The 23,899-nt window shown below is 39.8% G+C and overlaps 1 protein-coding gene across 1 annotated transcript; it reads right to left on the bottom strand.

Annotated features, from left to right (window-relative positions):
* Positions 1-8,623: 8,623 nt before the first annotated feature.
* LOC124803189 (piggyBac transposable element-derived protein 4-like) lies at positions 8,624-10,276 on the bottom strand. The gene has a single exon (XM_047264372.1). It carries the CDS (start codon positions 10,274-10,276, stop codon positions 8,624-8,626), a length of 1,653 nt encoding a protein of 550 aa, XP_047120328.1.
* Positions 10,277-23,899: the final 13,623 nt, after the last annotated feature.

Raw genomic sequence — 23,899 nt, forward strand, 5'->3', positions numbered from 1 at the left:
AACATTCCTTCGAGAGCAATTGTTACGTCCGTTTCACTTAGACCGTGTCCATAACCTGGAACCAGTTGATTATCCACCCAGTGCACAGTTTTTGCAGTGGCACCTGGAACAGTGTGAAATGCATCCTACATTTCAAGCCTCTGTGTTGTTTACCGATGAAGCAACGTTCGGGCGTAATGGAGTCTTCAACATGAACAACTTGCATGTTTGGAGTGAGGATAACTCATATGCCACAGTTACTAGCGCTCATTAAGTGCGGTCCTTCGTTAATGTGTGGGTCGGTGTTGTTGGGGACAGTTTAACTGGGCCGTATCTGCTACCTAGGCCATTAAATGGCAAGTGCTGTTACAATTTTCTCGGCAGAGTACTGCCAGAATTGCTGGAAGACGTCCCGCTCCCTACAAGACAACGCATGTGGTTCCAACATGACGGGGCGCCGGCACATTTCAGTCGTCGTGTACGACGATTCCTGGACCGACGGTTCCCAGAAAAATGGAAGTTCCATGCGGCTTTTCGCGGATGATGCTGTAGTATACAGAGAAGTTGCAGCATTAGAAAATTGTAGCTAAATGCAAGAAGATCTGCAGCGTATAGGCACCTGGTGCAGGGAGTGGCAACTGACCCTTAACATAGACAAATGTAATGTATTGCGAATACATAGAAAGAAGGATCCTTTATTGTATGATTATATGATAGCGGAACAAACACTGGTAGCAGTTACTTCTGTAAAATATCTGGGAGTAAGCGTGCGGAACGATTTGAACTGGAATGATCATATAAAATTAACTGTTGGTAAGGCGGGTACCAGGTTGAGATTCATTGGGAGAGTCCTTAGAAAATGTAGTCCATCAACAAAGGAGATGGCTTACAAAACACTCGTTCGACCTGTACTTGAGTATTGCTCATCAGTGTGGGATCCGTACCAGATCGGGTTGACGGAGGAGATAGAGAAGATCCTAAGAAGAGCGGCGCGTTTCGTCACAGGGTTATTTGGTAACCGTGATAGCGTTACGAAGATGTTTAACAAACTCAAGTGGCAGACACTGCAAGAGAGGCGCTCTGCATCGCGGTGTAGCTTGCTCGCCAGGTTTCGAGAGGGTGCGTTTCTGGATGAGGTATCGAATATATTGCTTCCCCCTACTTATACCTCCCGAGGAGATCACGAATGTAAAATTAGAGAGATTAGAGCGCGCACGGAGGCTTTGCGGCAGTCGTTCTTCCCGGGAACCATACGCGACTGGAACAGAAAAGGGAGGTAATGACAGTGGCACGTAAAGTGCCCTCCGCCACACACCGTTGGGTGGCTTGCGGAGTATAAATGTAGATGTAGATGAATGGATTGGCAGAGGTGATCCTCTACCATGGCCTGCTCGATCCCCAGATATGTCCCCTCTGGACTTTTTTGCGTGGGGAGAGATGCGCAACTTTGTTTACGCAACTCCTGCTGCATCAGAAGAGGATGTGGTTGCCCGGATAATAGCAGCACCAGGAACAATTCAGGATACTCCTGGGGTTTTTGTCCGTGTCAGACAGAACATGGCCCGACGGCGTAACCTTTGTTTACGTGTCAATGGAGACATTTTTGAAAATCTACTGTAACTGAAATTGGGCTGTGTTAATGTGTTACCTCTTGGTCATCAAAAAATGGAAAAGTTTTTGTCGGTTTAATTAATTTGCCGCCAGAGAAATCTTCCTCTACGAGTTTAAATACTCCTCATAGGAAAAAATGACATTAGGGGGAAGTATTTGTGTTGATGTCCCCTACAGCCTCCCAGAGTTTGTCGGTTTAAACACTTTTCACCCTAAATCAGACAAAGAACAGCCGACCAATTGCAAAGGATAAAGTAATCTTTACCTAGGTTTCAATAGATATAAATCTATCTTCTTCAGAAGACACCTGGGGACAATGAACATCGTAATATATATTAAGGTATGAAACATGAGTCAAGAATAAAGTTTAACATATATTAGGAAAATATTGTATTACAAGATGTGAGAAAGATTCTTCGTACTTACAATATTATAACAACATGAAGTGATATGTCCTTATCGTTTAGGCAAACATCTGCATAGTTACATTAATCATATAAAATATAGCCCTGACACCAGGGTTTGTCAAACAAATAAAATAGGTACATAGAAGTTGCAGAGCGCCTAAGCGACTGAGTAAAATCGGCCAGCGTAGTAGCACAGCGGCCAGGGCGGGTGGCGCTCATGTCGCGGACTATGTGCCGATAGGCGTACTGAAGTAACATTTGAAACATCAATTTTAAATGCGTTCTTAAATAGAGTGATAATAGATAAATTGGCAAGCATTTGACACTCCCGTTATGACATTGTGGGAGGTATAGGAACAATAACGTAGATACATACATCTAAAAGAGAGGTGGCGCTTCCGCCGTGAGTTACATGCAGTGGTCTATATAGCCAGAATATAAAAGTTATATTACCATATTAGTGAAGCCCATAGAACGTATATAAGTCACAACATCAAGAACAATCAGTAATGGCTTTTAAGAAAATTACGAGAGCTGGTCTACAATCCAGTTACTACGTAATATAGAATAAGAGAAAATTACATGAGGGCCGCTGTAGTGGCAGCCATATATCGTGAAAAGAACACATTATATAAACGATAGTAAACTGGAGGATTTGAAAGTGCATTATAGCTTCCTGAGGAAATAGACTACTGAGGCTACTAACAATAATGTTATATATTACACAGTATGGGTTTAAAGCCTTCGAAAAATTGTTTACAGGCAAGGTTCAACTGATCATTCAGAATATTGCCGTCTTTGAGCTCTAGATGTTTAAAAATAAATAGCTCTTCCCACAGATCTAGTCTCCGTCCATTGACCTGTCTATGTAGGATAACCGTGTCCTCTAACTGTTTAGGCGTATGGCCAGTTAACAAGAGGTGTTCAGCAAAGGTAGAGTTGCGAATATTCGTTCCTTTTTTTCCTAACTGATGTTCTTTATATCGTGTTTTCACAGCTCTGCCGGTTTGACCAATATAATAAGAGGGGCAGTTATTACAGGTTAGCTTGTAAATACCTGAATTAGAAAACCAATCGCTGGCAATCTCTACTGACTGTACAAGATTTCTTTTTAAACTGTTATCTGTAGAAAAGGAGACGTTACAGTTATATTTTTTATTCAGAAGACGTTTAATCCTATACGATAAGTTACCCAGGAAAGGGATGGAAATAAATTTTTTAGTTTCTGTGGTATCCGTGGGGAGAATATTTCTCAAAGTCGAACATTTTTGGGAGATTTTCTTATTGAGCAGGTAATCGATCATATTCTGGTTATACCCATTATTAACCGCAATCGCTTTGATGACATTCAATTCCTTTTTTTGATCCGCAGGTGATAAAGGAGTGGTTACCATTCGGTGAATGGCGGAATGAAAAAATGCCAATTTATGAGCTTTTGGGTGGGTTGAGTCAGCAGGAATGACATTATCAGAATATGTTTCCTTGCGGAAGATATTAAAATGGAAGGAATTATCTTCTATAGAAATTGTTAAATCGAGAAAATTAAGTTCACGTTTATCATTTTGAAGTTCTTTTGTGAAGGAAATTTTTTCATGCAAACCGTTGAAAGTGTTAAAGAGATGCTCTAGCTCATGATCAGTGCCATCAAAAGCAATGAAAATGTCATCAACATACCGTGCATAGTAGCGGATCTTGTGGCATAATTCTGAACTTGAATTGAAGAACGTTGTTTCTAGGGCGTTAATGAAAACCTCTGCTAGAATACCGGCGAGGGGGGTACCCATAGCTAGACCATCTGGTTGTACATACATTTTCCCGTTAAATGTGAAGTAATTGTATTTTAAAATGACCTTGAGCAAACCAATGAGTTCGGCAATCTAAGTTTCACTTAATTTTTTGTGTTTAAGAAGATTCTCTTTTACAAGGTCTATGGTTTCCTCAACCGGAACATTTGTGTAAAGGCTGACGATGTCGAAGGACACCAGCCTAGTGTCAGGTGTACAACTTATAGATTGAATATTGTGAATTAATTCCTTACTGTTTTTTACAGAAAAATTATTTTCTAAAGTGAAAGCATCTTTAATTTTAAAATGGAGGTGCCTAGCAAGTGTGTGATGTGGACTGCCTATACCATTCACTATAGGGCGGATCGGGTGATTTTGTTTATGCAGTTTAAACTGACTTCTAAGCACTGGTGGTTTAGGGTTCATATTTATAAGCCCTTTCTTTTGGAACTTATTGAACAAGCTGACGGAATTCGTTAAAGTACGCCGGATTTCATTTTGCAGTTCAGTAGTAGGATCTACAGTAACCTCAGTGATGTCGTTTTCCTCAAAAAACTTTACAGTCTTCTCTATATATTCATTTTTATAAGCCACGACCACGGTGTTCCCTTTGTCACTCTTAGTGATTAATGCGTCGTGCTCTCTAAGTTTATGATTAATGCTTTTTATTATACTATATTCGCCCGATTGCTTATTAGGAGATAATTTAATTTCTTTTTCTATTATGTTGTTACATTCGTAGGCACATTTGACTTGCTCCGTTTTCTCTAAATTCAGAGATTCTAAACCGATTTTTAGATCTACAATGAGATTACAAATAACTGGATATTTATCGAGTTTAGCAGGCAAGTTATATTTAAGGCCTTTACACAACAAGTCATTTTCGGCCTGCGTAAAAGAGATATTGGTTTTATTTAGTACTCTATCGTAAAATAGGTGCTTAACACTATTGTCTGCTGTATTATCACTTTTACTTGTGGTCCTATTACTAAACTTTAAAAGCTTTCTTTCATGTCTGGCCTTGATTATTTCTTTACGATTAGAGAGCCATTCATTAATACTATTCCACAGGTGGTCAATTTGAAAATTACAAAGATATTTAAAGGCTTTAGTTAAAAATAGGTGTATACAGTAGGCTTCACTATTAAGGACATCTTTTTTCTTGTACAAATTTACTGTGCTCTCGGAAATGACTAAATGCACTAGCTTCTTTTTAATAGAAGGCACCCTGTTACACTGTTTAAAATTTACGTACGCCTTCACATAATCAGGGATAATGTCTTTCTCTAGGCACTGGTGATTAAAGTCAATAGCCATACCTGGTTTCACAATTTTTAATTTGATGTCCATATACCTGGATGCAGCTTTTGATACCTCGGCAGGTAAGAATTTCAGTATTTTAAACATAGCTGCGCTACAGCAATGGTTCCACGTAAATCAGACTAAGAACAGCCGACCAATTTCAAAGGATAAAGTAATCTTTACCTAGGTTTCAATAGATATAAATCTATCTTCTTCAGAAGACACCTGGGGACAATGAACATCGTAATATATATTAAGGTATGAAACATGAGTCAAGAATAAAGTTTAACATATATTAGGAAAATATTGTATTACAAGATGTGAGAAAGATTCTTGGTACTTACAATATTATAACAACATGAAGTGATATGTCCTTATCGTTTAGGCAAACATCTGCATAGTTACATTAATCATATAAAATATAGCCCTGACACCAGGGTTTGTCAAACAAATAAAATAGGTACATAGAAGTTGCAGAGCGCCTAAGCGACTGAGTAAAATCGGCCAGCGTAGTAGCACAGCGGCCAGGGCGGGTGGCGCTCATGTCGCGGACTATGTGCCGATAGGCGTACTGAAGTAACATTTGAAACATCAATTTTAAATGCGTTCTTAAATAGAGTGATAATAGATAAATTGGCAAGCATTTGACACTCCCGTTATGACATTGTGGGAGGTATAGGAACAATAACGTAGATACATACATCTAAAAGAGAGGTGGCGCTTCCGCCGTGAGTTACATGCAGTGGTCTATATAGCCAGAATATAAAAGTTATATTACCATATTAGTGAAGCCCATAGAACGTATATAAGTCACAACATCAAGAACAATCAGTAATGGCTTTTAAGAAAATTACGAGAGCTGGTCTACAATCCAGTTACTACGTAATATAGAATAAGAGAAAATTACATGAGGGCCGCTGTAGTGGCAGCCATATATCGTGAAAAGAACACATTATATAAACGATAGTAAACTGGAGGATTTGAAAGTGCATTATAGCTTCCTGAGGAAATAGACTACTGAGGTTACTAACAATAATGTTATATATTACACAGTATGGGTTTAAAGCCTTCGAAAAATTGTTTACAGGCAAGGTTCAACTGATCATTCAGAATATTGCCGTCTTTGAGCTCTAGATGTTTAAAAATAAATAGCTCTTCCCACAGATCTAGTCTCCGTCCTTTGACCTGTCTATGTAGGATAACCGTGTCTTCTAACTGTTTAGGCGTATGGCCAGTTAACAAGAGGTGTTCAGCAAAGGTAGAGTTGCGAATATTCGTTCCTTTTTTTCCTAACAGATGTTCTTTATATCGTGTTTTCACAGCTCTGCCGGTTTGACCAATATAATAAGAGGGGCAGTTATTACAGGTTAGCTTGTAAATACCTGAATTAGAAAACCAATCGCTGGCAATCCCTACTGACTGTACAAGATTTCTTTTTAAACTGCTATCTGTAGAAAAGGAGACGTTACAGTTATATTTTTTATTCAGAAGACGTTTAATCCTATACGATAAGTTACCCAGGAAAGGGATGGAAATAAATTTTTTAGTTTCTGTGGTATCCGTGGGGAGAATATTTCTCAAAGTCGAACATTTTTAGGAGATTTTCTTATTGAGCAGGTAATCGATCATATTCTGGTTATACCCATTATTAACCGCAATCGCTTTGATGACATTCAATTCCTTTTTTTGATCCGCAGGTGATAAAGGAGTGGTTACCATTCGGTGAATGGCGGAATGAAAAAATGCCAATTTATGAGCTTTTGGATGGGTTGAGTCAGCAGGAATGACATTATCAGAATATGTTTCCTTGCGGAAGATATTAAAATGGAAGGAATTATCTTCTATAGAAATTGTTAAATCGAGAAAATTAAGTTCACGTTTATCATTTTGAAGTTCTTTTGTGAAGGAAATTTTTTCATGCAAACCGTTGAAAGTATTAAAGAGATGCTCTAGCTCATGATCAGTGCCATCAAAAGCAATGAAAATGTCATCAACATACCGTGCATAATAGCGGATCTTGTGGCATAATTCTGAACTTGAATTGAAGAACGTTGTTTCTAGGGCGTTAATGAAAACCTCTGCTAGAATACCGGCGAGGGGGCTACCCATAGCTAGACCATCTGGTTGTACATACATTTTTCCGTTAAATGTGAAGTAATTGTATTTTAAAATGACCTTGAGCAAACCAATGAGTTCGGCAATCTGAGTTTCACTTAATTTTTTGTGTTTAAGAAGATTCTCTTTTACAAGGTCTATGGTTTCATCAACCGGAACATTTGTGTAAAGGCTGACGATGTCAAAGGACACCAGCCTAGTGTCAGGTGTACAACTTATAGATTGAATATTGTGAATTAATTCCTTACTGTTTTTTACAGAAAAATTATTTTCAAAAGTGAAAGCATCTTTAATTTTAAAATGGAGGTGCCTAGCAAGTGTGTGATGTGGACTGCCTGTACCATTCACTATAGGGCGGATCGGGTGGTTTTGTTTATGCAGTTTAAACTGACTTCTAAGCACTGGTGGTTTAGGGTTCATATTTATAAGCCCTTTCTTTTGGAACTTATTGAACAAGCTGACGGAAATCGTTAAAGTACGCCGGATTTCATTTTGCAGTTCAGTAGTAGGATCTACAGTAACCTCAGTGATGTCGTTTTCCTCAAAAAACTTTACAGTCTTCTCTATATATTCATTTTTATAAGCCACGACCACGGTGTTCCCTTTGTCACTCTTAGCGATTAATGCGTCGTGCTCTCTAAGTTTATGATTAATGCTTTCTATTATACTATATTCGCCCCATTGCTTATTAGGAGATAATTTAATTTCTTTTTCTATTATGTTGTTACATTCGTAGGCACATTTGACTTGCTCCGTTTTCTCTAATTTCAGAGATTCTAAACCGATTTTTAGATCTACAATGAGATTACAAATAACTGGATATTTATCGAGTTTAGCAGGCAAGTTATATTTAAGGCCTTTACACAACAAGTAATTTTCGGCCTGCGTAAAAGAGATATTGGTTTTATTTAGTACTCTATCGTAAAATAGGTGCTTAACACTATTATCTGCTGTATTATCACTTTTACTTGTGGTCCTATTACTAAACTTTAAAAGCTTTCTTTCATGTCTGGCCTTGATTATTTCTTTACGATTAGAGAGCCATTCATTAAAACTATTCCACAGGTGGTCAATTTGAAAATTACAAAGATCTTTAACACTCTCTGTACCAGGCCTATTTTATGCACCCGTCCCTAGAAACCGGGCAATTTTACCAATATTAAAAAAATTACTGCATCAAATCTACTGTTTGGATTGTGGCAAATTTGGTACCATCTTGAAGCTGCACATTTCTACTTTAATTCTGAGTGAAAGAAACTACTTTACAATGCACAGCTTTAAGGTACAGTTATAGAAATCACTTAGATGTTTTAAGAATTTAGAAAAAGTCATACGAATAAGGGAATACAATTGTGATTTATTTTTAACCAAAATTGTGGCACTACATTACATGTTTCTGATAGTATACAGTATTACATATAAATTTCACACAGAATCATATTGTTTTTTAGTGTGGAAAATTTTAAAGCAAGGTTCCAGGCAGAGTGCAACGCCACACTGTTCACATTCGTATCGTGTCTCTTTGCGAGAAGCCTTGCCACTCTGTTTCTTGCTCCTGGAACTGCACACGTGACACACACGAGCAGCATACTTCTTAGTAGTTGCAGGTATGTGCTGCAAAAAATGTCTCTTTGTTAGCCGACCTACAGTTCCTTCATTTCTTGGAATGAATTCAAGTGTGTCGTCTTCAACAAGCTGAACTGCAAGCACTGTTATAAAGTCTGTTATTGTAATTTTCTTCCTGTGCACTGCATTGTACAGCCAAAATGCATTTGATACTCCCATAAGCAGCAAATGGAAATATAATTTTCGCCACCATTTCACAGTTCTGTGCTGGAACGGATTGTACTGCAGGCGTTGGTCTCCAATATCCACTCCAATTTTATTGAGGTTGTAATCAAGTACCTGAAGTGGTTTCAATACTACAGACCCATTTCTCTTAGTATGCGTACCAAATGTTGCTTGATGCCTTGTAGACAATGTATACACATCTCTCTTATCTTTCCACTTCATTGCCAATACATTATCTTTACGCCGAAAAGACATTTCGCCCTTTTTCAGCGTAGCAGATACTAAATCTTTAGGCAATCCTTTCCTGGATTTGTTCACAGTACCAACAGCTCCAGTGCCTTTCTCTGCCAGTTGCTGAAATAGCTCTGGACTGGAATAAAATCGATCTAAATACACAGTGTGGCCTTTGTTCAGCAAGCTGCTGTCAGACAACAATCGCAAAATAACCGCAGACGAAGAATTGTCAACAATATGCTTACCAGCATAAACTTCAAAATTTACAACATAGCCACTACTGGCTTCAGCAACAGCATATACTTTCAGTCCATACTTATGAGGCTTATTTTGCATGTAAACACGGAAACTCACACGACCTCGAAATGGGCAAATTCCTTCATCAATTGTCACTTTTTCTGAGGGACGATATGCCTGGATACATCGCTCCTTCAAATTATTATAATATGGCAAAACTTTGTAAAGTGGATGAAATCCATCTTCGCCTGGTTTTTTCTGATTTGAATTGTCAACAAGATGCAAGCATGACAGTATCTGAGTGAAACGCAAACGGCTCATGACATGGGGACAAAAGTTACAACTAAGAACAGGATTAGTGCTCCAATGGTCCGCAATTTTGGGCTTTTTCGAAACACACATGTGGAAAATAATACCCAAGAAACGCCTCATCTCACTTATAGTCACTGGCTTCCACGAACTCAAAACTGAATGGGGCTTCAGATTATTTCCTCTTCTTTTCTTCTGTATTGTCTGTGATGCATACAAATTTGTCTGTCTCTTGAGTTCATTTACGTCACTGTCAGTAAGGAACACTTTACTGCAATCCAGTACAGAACTCGACTCATCAATATCCACTAGTATCTGCCTGGGTGTCGTGTTGACAGGCAGAGGTCGGTAGGTGTCAACTGCAGTCCACTCACTGTCTTTCGGATACGGCACAGCTGCTGGATTTGAAGCAACACCTTCAACATCATTCTCGTCTTCATCTGAAGACAAACTGTCATCAATCTCGTCTTCTAAAAAGAATATCACATTATGTGTAACTACATACATCGTTTACACATGTTCAACAGATATGTGCGTACTGCACAATTACGTGGAAAATTAGTTAAAAATATTCTCCCCACGGATACCACAGAAACTAAAAAATTTATTTCCATCCCTTTCCTGGGTAACTTATCGTATAGGATTAAACGTCTTCTGAATAAAAAAATAACTGTAACGTCTCCTTTTCTACAGATAACAGTTTAAAAAGAAATCTTGTACAGTCAGTAGAGATTGCCAGCGATTGGTTTTCTAATTCAGGTATTTACAAGCTAACCTGTAATAACTGCCCCTCTTATTATATTGGTCAAACCGGCAGAGCTGTGAAAACACGATATAAAGAACATCTGTTAGGAAAAAAAGGAACGAATATTCGCAACTCTACCTTTGCTGAACACCTCTTGTTAACTGGCCATACGCCTAAACAGTTAGAAGACACGGTTATCCTACATAGACAGGTCAAAGGACGGAGACTAGATCTGTGGGAAAAGCTATTTATTTTTAAACATCTAGAGCTCAAAGACGGCAATATTCTGAATGATCAGTTGAACCTTGCCTGTAAACAATTTTTCGAAGGCTTTAAACCCATACTGTGTAATATATAACATTATTGTTAGTAACCTCAGTAGTCTATTTCCTCAGGAAGCTATAATGCACTTTCAAATCCTCCAGTTTACTATCGTTTATATAATGTGTTCTTTTCACGATATATGGCTGCCACTACAGCGGCCCTCATGTAATTTTCTCTTATTCTATATTACGTAGTAACTGGATTGTAGACCAGCTCTCGTAATTTTCTTAAAAGCCATTACTGATTGTTCTTGATGTTGTGACTTATATACGTTCTATGGGCTTCACTAATATGGTAATATAACTTTTATATTCTGGCTATATAGACCACTGCATGTAACTCACGGCGGAAGCGCCACCTCTCTTTTAGATGTATGTATCTACGTTATTGTTCCTATACCTCCCACAATGTCATAACGGGAGTGTCAAATGCTTGCCAATTTATCTATTATCACTCTATTTAAGAACGCATTTAAAATTGATGTTTCAAATGTTACTTCAGTACGCCTATCGGCACATAGTCCGCGACATGAGCGCCACCCGCCCTGGCCGCTGTGCTACTACGCTGGCCGATTTTACTCAGTCGCTTAGGCGCTCTGCAACTTCTATGTACCTATTTTATTTGTTTGACAAACCCTGGTGTCAGGGCTATATTTTATATGATTAATGTAACTATGCAGATGTTTGCCTAAACGATAAGGACATATCACTTCATGTTGTTATAATATTGTAAGTACCAAGAATCTTTCTCACATCTTGTAATACAATATTTTCCTAATATATGTTAAACTTTATTCTTGACTCATGTTTCATACCTTAATATATATTACGATGTTCATTGTCCCCAGGTGTCTTCTGAAGAAGATAGATTTATATCTATTGAAACCTAGGTAAAGATTACTTTATCCTTTGAAATTGGTCGGCTGTTCTTAGTCTGATTTACGTGGAACCATTGCTGTAGCGCAGCTATGTTTAAAATACTGAAATTCTTACCTGCCGAGGTATCAAAAGCTGCATCCAGGTATATGGACATCAAATTAAAAATTGTGAAACCAGGTATGGCTATTGACTTTAATCACCAGTGCCTAGAGAAAGACATTATCCCTGATTATGTGAAGGCGTACGTAAATTTTAAACAGTGTAACAGGGTGCCTTCTATTAAAAAGAAGCTAGTGCATTTAGTCATTTCCGAGAGCACAGTAAATTTGTACAAGAAAAAAGATGTCCTTAATAGTGAAGCCTACTGTATACACCTATTTTTAACTAAAGCCTTTAAATATCTTTGTAATTTTCAAACTGACCACCTGTGGAATAGTATTAATGAATGGCTCTCTAATCGTAAAGAAATAATCAAGGCCAGACATGAAAGAAAGCTTTTTAAGTTTAGTAATAGGACCACAAGTAAAAGTGATAATACAGCAGACAATAGTGTTAAGCACCTATTTTACGATAGAGTACTAAATAAAACCAATATCTCTTTTACGCAGGCCGAAAATTACTTGTTGTGTAAAGGCCTTAAATATAACTTGCCTGCTAAACTCGATAAATATCCAGTTATTTGTAATCTCATTGTAGATCTAAAAATCGGTTTAGAATCTCTGAAATTAGAGAAAACGGAGCAAGTCAAATGTGCCTACGAATGTAACAACATAATAGAAAAAGAAATTAAATTATCTCCTAATAAGCAATCGGGCGAATATAGTATAATAAAAAGCATTAATCATAAACTTAGAGAGCACGACGCATTAATCACTAAGAGTGACAAAGGGAACACCGTGGTCGTGGCTTATAAAAATGAATATATAGAGAAGACTGTAAAGTTTTTTGAGGAAAACGACATCACTGAGGTTACTGTAGATCCTACTACTGAACTGCAAAATGAAATCCGGCGTACTTTAACGAATTCCGTCAGCTTGTTCAATAAGTTCCAAAAGAAAGGGCTTATAAATATGAACCCTAAACCACCAGTGCTTAGAAGTCAGTTTAAACTGCATAAACAAAATCACCCGATCCGCCCTATAGTGAATGGTATAGGCAGTCCACATCACACACTTGCTAGGCACCTCCATTTTAAAATTAAAGATGCTTTCACTTTTGAAAATAATTTTTCTGTAAAAAATAGTAAGGAATTAATTCACAATATTCAATCTATAAGTTGTACACCTGACACTAGGCTGGTGTCCTTTGACATCGTCAGCCTTTACACAAATGTTCCGGTTGATGAAACCATAGACCTTGTAAAAGAGAATCTTCTTAAACACAAAAAATTAAGTGAAACTCAGATTGCCGAACTCATTGGTTTGCTCAAGGTTATTTTAAAGTACAATTACTTCACATTTAACGGGAAAATGTATGTACAACCAGATGGTCTAGCTATGGGTAGCCCCCTCGCCGGTATTTTAGCAGAGGTTTTCATTAACACCCTAGAAACAACGTTCTTCAATTCAAGTTCAGAATTATGCCACAAGATCCGCTATTATGCACGGTATGTTGATGACATTTTCATTGCTTTTGATGGCACTGATCATGAGCTAGAGCATCTCTTTAATACTTTCAACGGTTTGCATGAAAAAATTTCCTTCACAAAAGAACTTCAAAATGATAAACGTGAACTTAATTTTCTCGATTTAACAATTTCTATAGAAGATAATTCCTTCCATTTTAATATCTTCCGCAAGGAAACATATTCTGATAATGTCATTCCTGCTGACTCAACCCATCCAAAAGCTCATAAATTGGCATTTTTTCATTCCGCCATTCACCGAATGGTAACCACTCCTTTATCACCTGCGGATCAAAAAAAGGAATTGAATGTCATCAAAGCGATTGCGGTTAATAATGGGTATAACCAGAATATGATCGATTACCTGCTCAATAAGAAAATCTCCCAAAAATGTTCGACTTTGAGAAATATTCTCCCCACGGATACCACAGAAACTAAAAAATTTATTTCCATCCCTTTCCTGGGTAACTTATCGTATAGGATTAAACGTCTTCTGAATAAAAAATATAACTGTAACGTCTCCTTTTCTACAGATAGCAGTTTAAAAAGAAATCTTGTACAGTCAGTAGAGATTGCCAGCGATTGGTTTTCTAATTCAGGTATTTACAAGCTAACCTGTAATAACTGCCCCTCTTATTATATTGGTCAAACCGGCAGAGCTGTGAAAACACGATATAAAGAACATCTGTTAGGAAAAAAAGGAACGAATATTCGCAACTCTACCTTTGCTGAACACCTCTTGTTAACTGGCCATACGCCTAAACAGTTAGAGGACACGGTTATCCTACATAGACAGGTCAAAGGACGGAGACTAGATCTGTGGGAAGAGCTATTTATTTTTAAACATCTAGAGCTCAAAGACGGCAATATTCTGAATGATCAGTTGAACCTTGCCTGTAAACAATTTTTCGAAGGCTTTAAACCCATACTGTGTAATATATAACATTATTGTTAGTAACCTCAGTAGTCTATTTCCTCAGGAAGCTATAATGCACTTTCAAATCCTCCAGTTTACTATCGTTTATATAATGTGTTCTTTTCACGATATATGGCTGCCACTACAGCGGCCCTCATGTAATTTTCTCTTATTCTATATTACGTAGTAACTGGATTGTAGACCAGCTCTCGTAATTTTCTTAAAAGCCATTACTGATTGTTCTTGATGTTGTGACTTATATACGTTCTATGGGCTTCACTAATATGGTAATATAACTTTTATATTCTGGCTATATAGACCACTGCATGTAACTCACGGCGGAAGCGCCACCTCTCTTTTAGATGTATGTATCTACGTTATTGTTCCTATACCTCCCACAATGTCATAACGGGAGTGTCAAATGCTTGCCAATTTATCTATTATCACTCTATTTAAGAACGCATTTAAAATTGATGTTTCAAATGTTACTTCAGTACGCCTATCGGCACATAGTCCGCGACATGAGCGCCACCTGCCCTGGCCGCTGTGCTACTACGCTGGCCGATTTTACTCAGTCGCTTAGGCGCTCTGCAACTTCTATGTACCTATTTTATTTGTTTGACAAACCCTGGTGTCAGGGCTATATTTTATATGATTAATGTAACTATGCAGATGTTTGCCTAAACGATAAGGACATATCACTTCATGTTGTTATAATATTGTAAGTACGAAGAATCTTTCTCACATCTTGTAATACAATATTTTCCTAATATATGTTAAACTTTATTCTTGACTCATGTTTCATACCTTAATATATATTACGATGTTCATTGTCCCCAGGTGTCTTCTGAAGAAGATAGATTTATATCTATTGAAACCTAGGTAAAGATTACTTTATTCTTTGCAATTGGTCGGCTGTTCTTAGTCTGATTTACGTGGAACCATTGCTGTAGCGCAGCTATGTTTAAAATACTTTTCACCCTGTATGTTTGGAAAAACTTGCCGTCTTACTCCTTATAAAAGGTGAAAAACATTTCATGATTAATCAATAAGTCCGTATTGCACTTCTTTCCACACTGACTCTTCCTGACGATCCGCTTAATCTGCATCAATTCTTACTCAGGACTAAAATGAGACTGTCTCTGCCCCTGGGTATCCTTTTGAATCCAATATCTGATTTCGGAATCTGTGTGACCACAGTGTAAACCATCTGGAATATTCCTGTACCTTACATTCTTTGCCCAACTTTATCTCCTTTTCTTGTGCTCTTTAAACAGTGTAGTTGATATCAATCCACCATCTTCATTGATTGGCGAGCATAGATGACTAGATAACTGTGATGACAGGGACACAGGTTCGGTTCCTGGTACTGCCAAGGAATTTTCCTTGGTGCAGGGACTGCTACATGGTAGACAGCCTCGCGATGCCATATGAGGAGCTACTTGGCAGCGGCTTCACTGTCTGTAGAGTCCGCACAACGACCAGGACAGCAGTATGCTGACCACATGCCCCTCTTCCCTCCCACCCTGCCCGCCATACTACATCCGCATGACGCCGCAAGGCAGACGATGTCATAATGGCAGCACGTAGACATGCCTTCGACCGTCAGAGCCTGGACGAGGAGATGGGACAAAAAGTTGATATAACTAGTTGCAAGTTGTTACATAACTCTTTTATAAAATTAATCTTTATAATTATATCGATTGCGTGGCGAAAGTGCAAATTAAGTGACTGTACTATTTAGTTTTAGATAATGATGGCTCAGCTAGTGACAATTTGAAAGTAAATAATGACTTTTGCCCTGTTTTTCCTTAGACTATGTGTATTTTTTATTTCTAAACACATCGACAAAACACCAAGCCACTCAACTCCCTAGCTTCACATCACAAACAAGTGGTGTGTCAGCCGTCTGCCAGTGTTCAAACATACACTCGTGGAACATTATCAACACGTGCTCTCAGCAACAACAGCTGCCTGAAACACGTATGGTTCTGCACACTTGGTAAGCCAGGCAGCTGGTAAAAAATGCATCATTAAAGTGATGATAGTAAAATTTTAATGATCACTGTTATTTTGTAAATTTTGGAGCAACTTTCGACAGTCAGTATTTCCTGAAAAAATCGCTGTTTTCAAAAAGATATTTGTTGACTTCTTTTTAATGTCAAGATGGTGGGAAATAAAATCGACATCTAATAAGTTTTGTGAAAACGTATACCTTACATTACACTGCTAGTTTCTATGTAATAAAATATTCCAGTTATAAAGACGTACTGTTTCAGATCAAAGATGTACCCAGCGTTTCTGCATTACTTAAATAATGATAAAATCGGTATTAATAACAAACTGATTGATATATTTGGTACTACTTTAAAACATTGTATTGTGTTTTGGCAATATATTTATACGGAATATAAACCACAATTCGTGAAGTTCTGCTAGAACTATTATAATTACAGTGAATTTGTTTTTTGAGTAGGCTTTGCGTTTTCATTTTCATTGGCATATTATTTCACATATTAAGGTGTAAAATGTTATTTTTGGTGGGGATGTTTTTCAGCACGAGAATTATACACTGAAGCGCCAAAGAAACTGGTATAGGCGGAGTATTCAAATACAGAAGTATGTAAACAGGCGGAATGCATCACTGTGGTCGTCAACGTATATATTAGACAAGTGCCTGGCGGACTTTTTGCATCGGTTATTGCTGCTACAATGGCAGGTGTTCAGGATTTAAGTGAGTTTAAACGTCGTGTATACTCGGCGCACGAGCTATGGGACACAGCATCTCCGAGGTAGCGATGAAGTGGGGATTTCCCCGTACGATCATTTCACGAGTATACCGTGAATATCAGGAAGACAGTAAATCATCAAATCCCCGACATCGCTGCGGCCGGAAAAATATCCCGCAAGAACGGGGCCAAAGACGACTGACTATAATCGTTCAACGTGACAAAAGTACAACCCTTCGTCAAACTGCTGCAGATTTCAATACTGGACCATCAACAAGATGCAGCATGGGAACCACTCAACGAAACATCATCGATATGGGCTTTCGGAGCCGAATAACCGCTCGTATACCCTTGTTGAGTGAACGACACAAAGCTTCATGCCTTGCCTGGGCCCGTCAAAACCGACATTTGGTTGTTGATGACTGGAAACACGTTGACTGGTCGCACGAGCCTCCTTTCAAATTGTATTGAGTGGATATACGTGTATGTGTATGGAGACAACTTCATGGATCTATGGAACCTGCATGTCGACTGTTGAAGCTGTTGGAGGCTCTGTAATAGTGTGGGGTGTGTGCAGTTGGAGTCATGTGTGACTACTGATACGTCTAGATCGACTCTGACGGCTGACACGTACGTCCATTGTGCATTCCTACGCACTTGGGCAATTCCAGCAGCACATTGCGACACCCCATACGTCCAGAATTGCTTTAGAGTGGCTCCAGGAACTCTGTTCTGAGTTTAAACACTTCCGCTGGCCACCAGACTTCCCTTACATGAACAATATTGACCGTGTTTGGGAAGCCTTTCAGTGTTCTGCTCAGATGAGATCTCCACCCCCTATTACTCTTACGAATTTGTGGGCACCCCTGCAGGATTCATGGTGTCACTTCCCTCGAGCACTACTTCAGAAATTAGTCGCCTCCATGCCACGTCTTGTTTCGGCCTTTCTGCGTGCTCGTGGGGGCCTTGCCCGACATTAGTCAGATGTACCAGTTTCTTTTTCTCTTCTGTGTGTCACTCCATTTAAAATTTGAACATCTCATCTAGGGTATATAATACGGTAGTTCGTCACTGCGAAGTGATAATCGTATACTTCACTCAGTACATCATAGAATCAAACTATGTGACCAAGTTGACACTCATACCACAGCGCGTGAAATTCAGATTCTAAATTAATTTATCTACGAATCTATCTTCGATAACTTTACAAACGGTAATACGTTTATTTTTACCTTCTGCATCATACCTACAATAATCTAAATGACATCGTCAATCTCTTTGTGTTAATCTTATGTAGTACATCTGGTTTATCTGTTATTGAAATTCTTTTCTCTGTTATGTGAAGGAATTTTCAGATCAGAACGAATAGAAGTTTTAAACCATATAAAATAGTCTCAAGCGTAGTACTCCTAAATAATTTTGTTATCTTCACTGGACAATCTAAGTACGCCGTAAACTGCTCCGAATGCGTCACGTGTTTCCGCATCCAGCAGTAAGTAGTAATCACGAAGGCCTAGAGCTGCTATTCTGGGAGTATTTACCGCAGGTGATAGCCAGTCTCTACTGAAGCTACCGAGTCTAACTACCGGTCGTCATGCAACCTTTGGATGGCAGCCAACGAGGCGAACTCGAATTGGTGTTCTGAACAGGGTCGCAGGTGAGCAGCGGGGTTTCGAATTTCTGCAGTAAAAATTTGATTTCTGTAAATCTAAGGTTAAAATGTTTCATCATTTTGATTACATAGGTGAGGAAGTAATACTAGTACATAAAGTATTATGCAGGTAGTATCATAATTCCAAGTAAACGTCGGTTCGTCAACGAGCCTTTCACTAGATAACACCAAATGTGTGGTTAAGGATCACCTCTGAGTTCATAATGAAGTATTCCCCTACGTATTATCAATATATCTGATATGTAAACATTTTGATTGAGCCTCTATTTTAATGACATCAAGTGTCATTCATGGCCAATGATTGGGGAATGTGCTGTGTGCATTTCTGCAGAGGCACATATTTTCTACGACATCACACGCTCTTCTGTAGCCCAAGATGGATAAAGTCGAGTAGTGCCTGTACCCTTATCCTGCAAGATCACCAGATATCAAATCTCTTCATGTTCTGTCTTCAGTCGTCTCAAAAGCGTATAACAGTCCCATTGGTAAGGTTGAAGAACTAGAGCAAGTAATTGTACTATCTTGCCAAGTTTTGCGAAATACACTCCTGTAAATTGAAATAAGAACACCGTGAATTCATTGTGCCAGGAAGGGGAAACTTTATTGACACATTCCTGGGGTCAGATACATCACATGATCACACTGACAGAACCACAGGCACATAGGCAACAGAGCATGCACAATGTCGGCACTAGTACAGTGTATATCCACCTTTCGCAGCAATGCAGGCTGCTATTCTCCCATGGAGACGATCGTAGAGATGCTGGATGTAGTCCTGTGGAACGGCTTGCCATGCCATTTCCACCTGGCACCTCAGTTGGACCAGCGTTCGTGCTGGACGTGCAGACCGCGTGAGACGACGCTTCATCCAGTCCCAAACATGCTCAATGGGGGACAGATCCGGAGATCTTGCTGGCCAGGGTAGTTGACTTACACCTTCTAGAGCACGTTGGGTGGCACGGGATACATGCGGACGTGCATTGTCCTGTTGGAACAGCAAGTTCCCTTGCCGGTCTAGGAATGGTAGAACGATGGGTTCGATGACGGTTTGGATGTACCGTGCACTATTCAGTGTCCCCTCGACGATCACCAGTGGTGTACGGCCAGTGTAGGAGATCGCTCCCCACACCATGATGCCGGGTGTTGGCCCTGTGTGCCTCGGCCGTATGCAGTCCTGATTGTGGCGCTCACCTGCACGGCGCCAAACACGCATACGACCATCATTGGCACCAAGGCAGAAGCGACTCTCATCGCTGAAGACGACACGTCTCCATTCGTCCCTCCATTCACGCCTGTCGCGACACCACTGGAGGCGGGCTGCACGATGTTGGGGCGTGAGCGGAAGACGGCCTAACGGTGTGCGGGACCGTAGCCCAGCTTCATGGAGACGGTTGCGAATGGTCCTCGCCGATACCCCAGGAGCAACAGTGTCCCTAATTTGCTGGGAAGTGGCGGTGCGGTCCCCTACGGCACTGCGTAGGATCCTACGGTCTTGGCGTGCATCCGTGCGTCGCTGCGGTCCGGTCCCAGGTCGACGGGCACGTGCACCTTCCGCCGACCACTGGCGACAACATCGATGTACTGTGGAGACCTCACGCCCCACGTGTTGAGCAATTCGGCGGTACGTCCACCCGGCCTCCCGCATGCCCACTATACGCCCTCGCTCAAAGTCCGTCAACTGCACATACGGTTCACGTCCACGCTGTCGCGGCATGCTACCAGTGTTAAAGACTGCGATGGAGCTCCGTATGCCACGGCAAACTGGCTGACCCTGACGGTGGCGGTGCACAAATGCTGCGCAGCTAGCGCCATTCGACGGCCAACACCGCGGTTCCTGGTGTGTCCGCTGTGCCGTGCGTGTGATCATTGCTTGTACAGCCCTCTCGCAGTGTCCGGAGCAAGTATGGTGGGCCTGACACACCGGTGTCAATGTGTTCTTTTTTCCATTTCCAGGAGTGTAATTCGGAATTTAAGAGATTATTATCTCACAGGAGAAGACACTGTATTTTTGCTTTCAAATGCAGAGACGACACGTGGAACCGTTCCATTATCAAATACGGGTGTACAGTACAATTTAACACATAACGTGCTGAAATAGTATTGTTTAAAGGTCAGTCAAATGAAAACGAGATAGATGCAACAACAATAATAATAATAATAATAAATGAAAAAGAAAGAAGAAAAGGCTAAGTGTGAGTACGAACTTAGTTAAGTATATACTCTGTTCATGGATCCCACGAATCGAGAGTCTCGACGATTTTTGCACGTTACCGATATCGGTAGTGGCAAGATATCAAAACATCTACAGTAGTTCATGAGGTTAGCCCGAACATACAACAGAAAGTGAGCAGGGTACTTCTGTTTTTATTTATAGAATACGAAAATGTGATAAGATATTGTTCATTTACTTACTAAAACATGACGATTACTTACATTTTTCTATTATGCCTTTGACGGGTGATGAATGCAATGTAAGTTCTAATGTTATAATCTTTTAATGTGATATAATTACAATTTAACAATTTTCGGAATTTTTATCTTTACTTGCACTGTGAAACCTTACATCTTGCCAAATTTCATCATTCTAGATCAACGGAAAGAGCCCTATAGGTTTTGATGAGTGAGTTTTCGAGAGTCAAAATATGTGACATAAATGTCTGTATCTCATGACTACATTGACGTAGAAACTTAAATGTTGTACACAGCCTAGGGACCATATTCCTCCGTATGTGACATACGTTTCAACCTGATACATGTACCCGTTCCTGTCAAAAGTGGGTCAAACGGCACACAGACAGTTCGACTTACGGATAGAAAAATGACAAAATGATTCAACTAAAAATTAAAAATTTTCGTACTTTCTCCTTCACTTTTACTACGAACTTTTACTGCCAAATATGATGATTCTAGGTCAACGGGAAGTACCTTATCGGTTTTCGTGAGTGACTCTGCGAGTATCAAAATATGTGACATACACGGTAGTATTTTTCGACTGCATTAAGTTAGAAGCTTATGTTTTTCACACCACCAAAGAACCGTGGAACTTAGTATGTGACATAAATTGCAGCTTTGTACATCTACTCGATCGCGATAAAAAGCTTTATTATCAGTTGGACATGCAGCCAGACAGACCGACGGACAACAAAGCGATGCTAGGAGCGTTCTTTTTACCGACTGAGGAACGGTATCCTAAAAAGTAAGTAAACTGTTTATTATACCAAAACTAATCGCCTTACCTCTTAATAGATTCATCACACTGTGAGGCAAGGGTGTCATTGTCTTCGTGGAAAACGTTTTGTGGTCACCAATGGAACCACCATTGTAGCCAGGCGTGCACCTTTTCGTCTGAATCAAATCAAGGCCACGAATCTCTTTCTTCAGAGCAACAAAAATATGGGAATAGTATGGGGTGAGATCTGGACTCCATGGGAGGTGTGTAAGAACTCCCCAACATCTACAGCGTAGTCAAAACAACAACGAGCCCACATGTAGTCAGGGTTATCTCGAATGCGCTGCGGGTGGGCCCACATGTTGTCAAGATTGTTTCGACTGCGCTGCAGATGTTTCGTGGGGATTACCTTACACTTCATTTTATTATCCTTCCATATTTCATGCTAGAATGATACGTTCCATTAATATACACCCACGCTTACGATGAAGGAGGTTACAAAAAAAATTGCAGGAATTTGGGGCTGAAAATTTTGTAAACATTCACGATAATATGATAGTATTTCTCTCAGTAAAAAACAAAAATGTACAGTAGGTGTATTGTATGGAACTGGGGACCTAGAAACGACGGAGAGGCTTTGTCCCCGCCGTAGCTCTCAGTGGTTCACAACCCCACAACAGGTTACAGTAGCCCACTCAGCCCACCGCCACCCCACCCCACACCGAACCCAGGGTTCGGCCCCCAGTGGACTAACCCTCCCCCCCCCCCCCCCCCCCGCGAACGTCACACACCAGACGCAGCAATCGTCGACATAGTGTAACTGAGGCGGAATAAGGGGAACGAGCACGCATTCGCCGAGGCAGATGGAAAACCGCCTTAAAAAACATCCACAGGCTGCCCGCCACACAGGGCCTCGACACCTACCCACCTGGTGGTTTCTTGACGGGTGCCGGCACGCCTTGCCCCCAGGAAAGCACTGCGTTAGACGGACGGCTAACCGTGCGGGCACAAAAATGTACAGTACTTTTTTCACTTGATCAGCCTCTAAGAAATCTCTGCATTTTAACTAACGAAAAGAATGAGACCATTGAAAGGAAAGAACCTGGTTGTTAGAAAACTATCGAAGTACTAATGAGGACTGTATACCTCATTTAAAATTATAGGGTTAAGACAGGACACAAATAAAAGCAGCAAAATTCCATTACTTACAATGCAGTGTGAAATAATTGAATATGCCCTATGGGTAGCAATAGGTGCCACATACGGAAAATACCATCTAAAACTAAATGAATGACATGTGATCCAAACGGAACTGACATGTTATTATGATGCAAAGGAATACGTTGCCACATAAAGCCACAAAGTTGGAGAGCTTCAGATACATAATTTCGTCGATGGATGTCAAAGTTTACATAGCCACAGTGTGGAACGGAGCTGTTCACAGAATGTGAAAGTGCTGATATGTGACTACCCAGTAATGCCAGTCCAGTATTTTGCGAGATATTTTGTTCTTAGGAAGAAGTTGATTAAGCAGCTAGGTGTCAATTCAAGAGCTTCACTTATTCTAAAAGCGATTGGATACACGAAATTTTATGAAGACAGAGAAATAAACGATGAACGTTAAATTAAAACTGTTCTGAAAGAAACCGAACAAAAGGGTACAGTGACAACCTGCGTTCAGATACGTTCATGGCAATTTGCATCACTACTTCAGATTATTCGTTTACGGTCAAACTACTTTAATTTAGTCATAAGTCGTATTCAAGCTGATATAGGGAAAAAACCGTTTTATGGAATTATTCTGGGAGAATTAAAATTTGCTGTACATGGCAATTGACTGTAGGGGAGACTGTTGTACTCTCGAACACTTTTCAGAATTTCGCCTCTAGCCAACCCAACAATAGAAGTATAGTGTTTCTTTCTTACTTCGTTTTGAAATGATATCGACTTCATGTGTGCTGCAGTCTTCATCTGCAACTATAAAGATTGTTCCGGAAAAGTAAGGTTTTTCCAAATGCGAAATCAATCATGAAAGTGTTCCAGTTCACAAAATCTTGTCGGTACTGCATTTAA

Source organism: Schistocerca piceifrons, chromosome 6 (assembly GCF_021461385.2).
Source record: "Schistocerca piceifrons isolate TAMUIC-IGC-003096 chromosome 6, iqSchPice1.1, whole genome shotgun sequence".
NCBI classification, from domain to species: Eukaryota; Metazoa; Arthropoda; class Insecta; order Orthoptera; family Acrididae; genus Schistocerca; species Schistocerca piceifrons.

What these genes read in the sequence shown, in the direction of transcription:
- LOC124803189 (XM_047264372.1), bottom strand. Translation starts at nt 10,276, where the DNA reads ATGTATGTAGTTACACATAATGTGATATTCTTTTTAGAAGACGAGATT.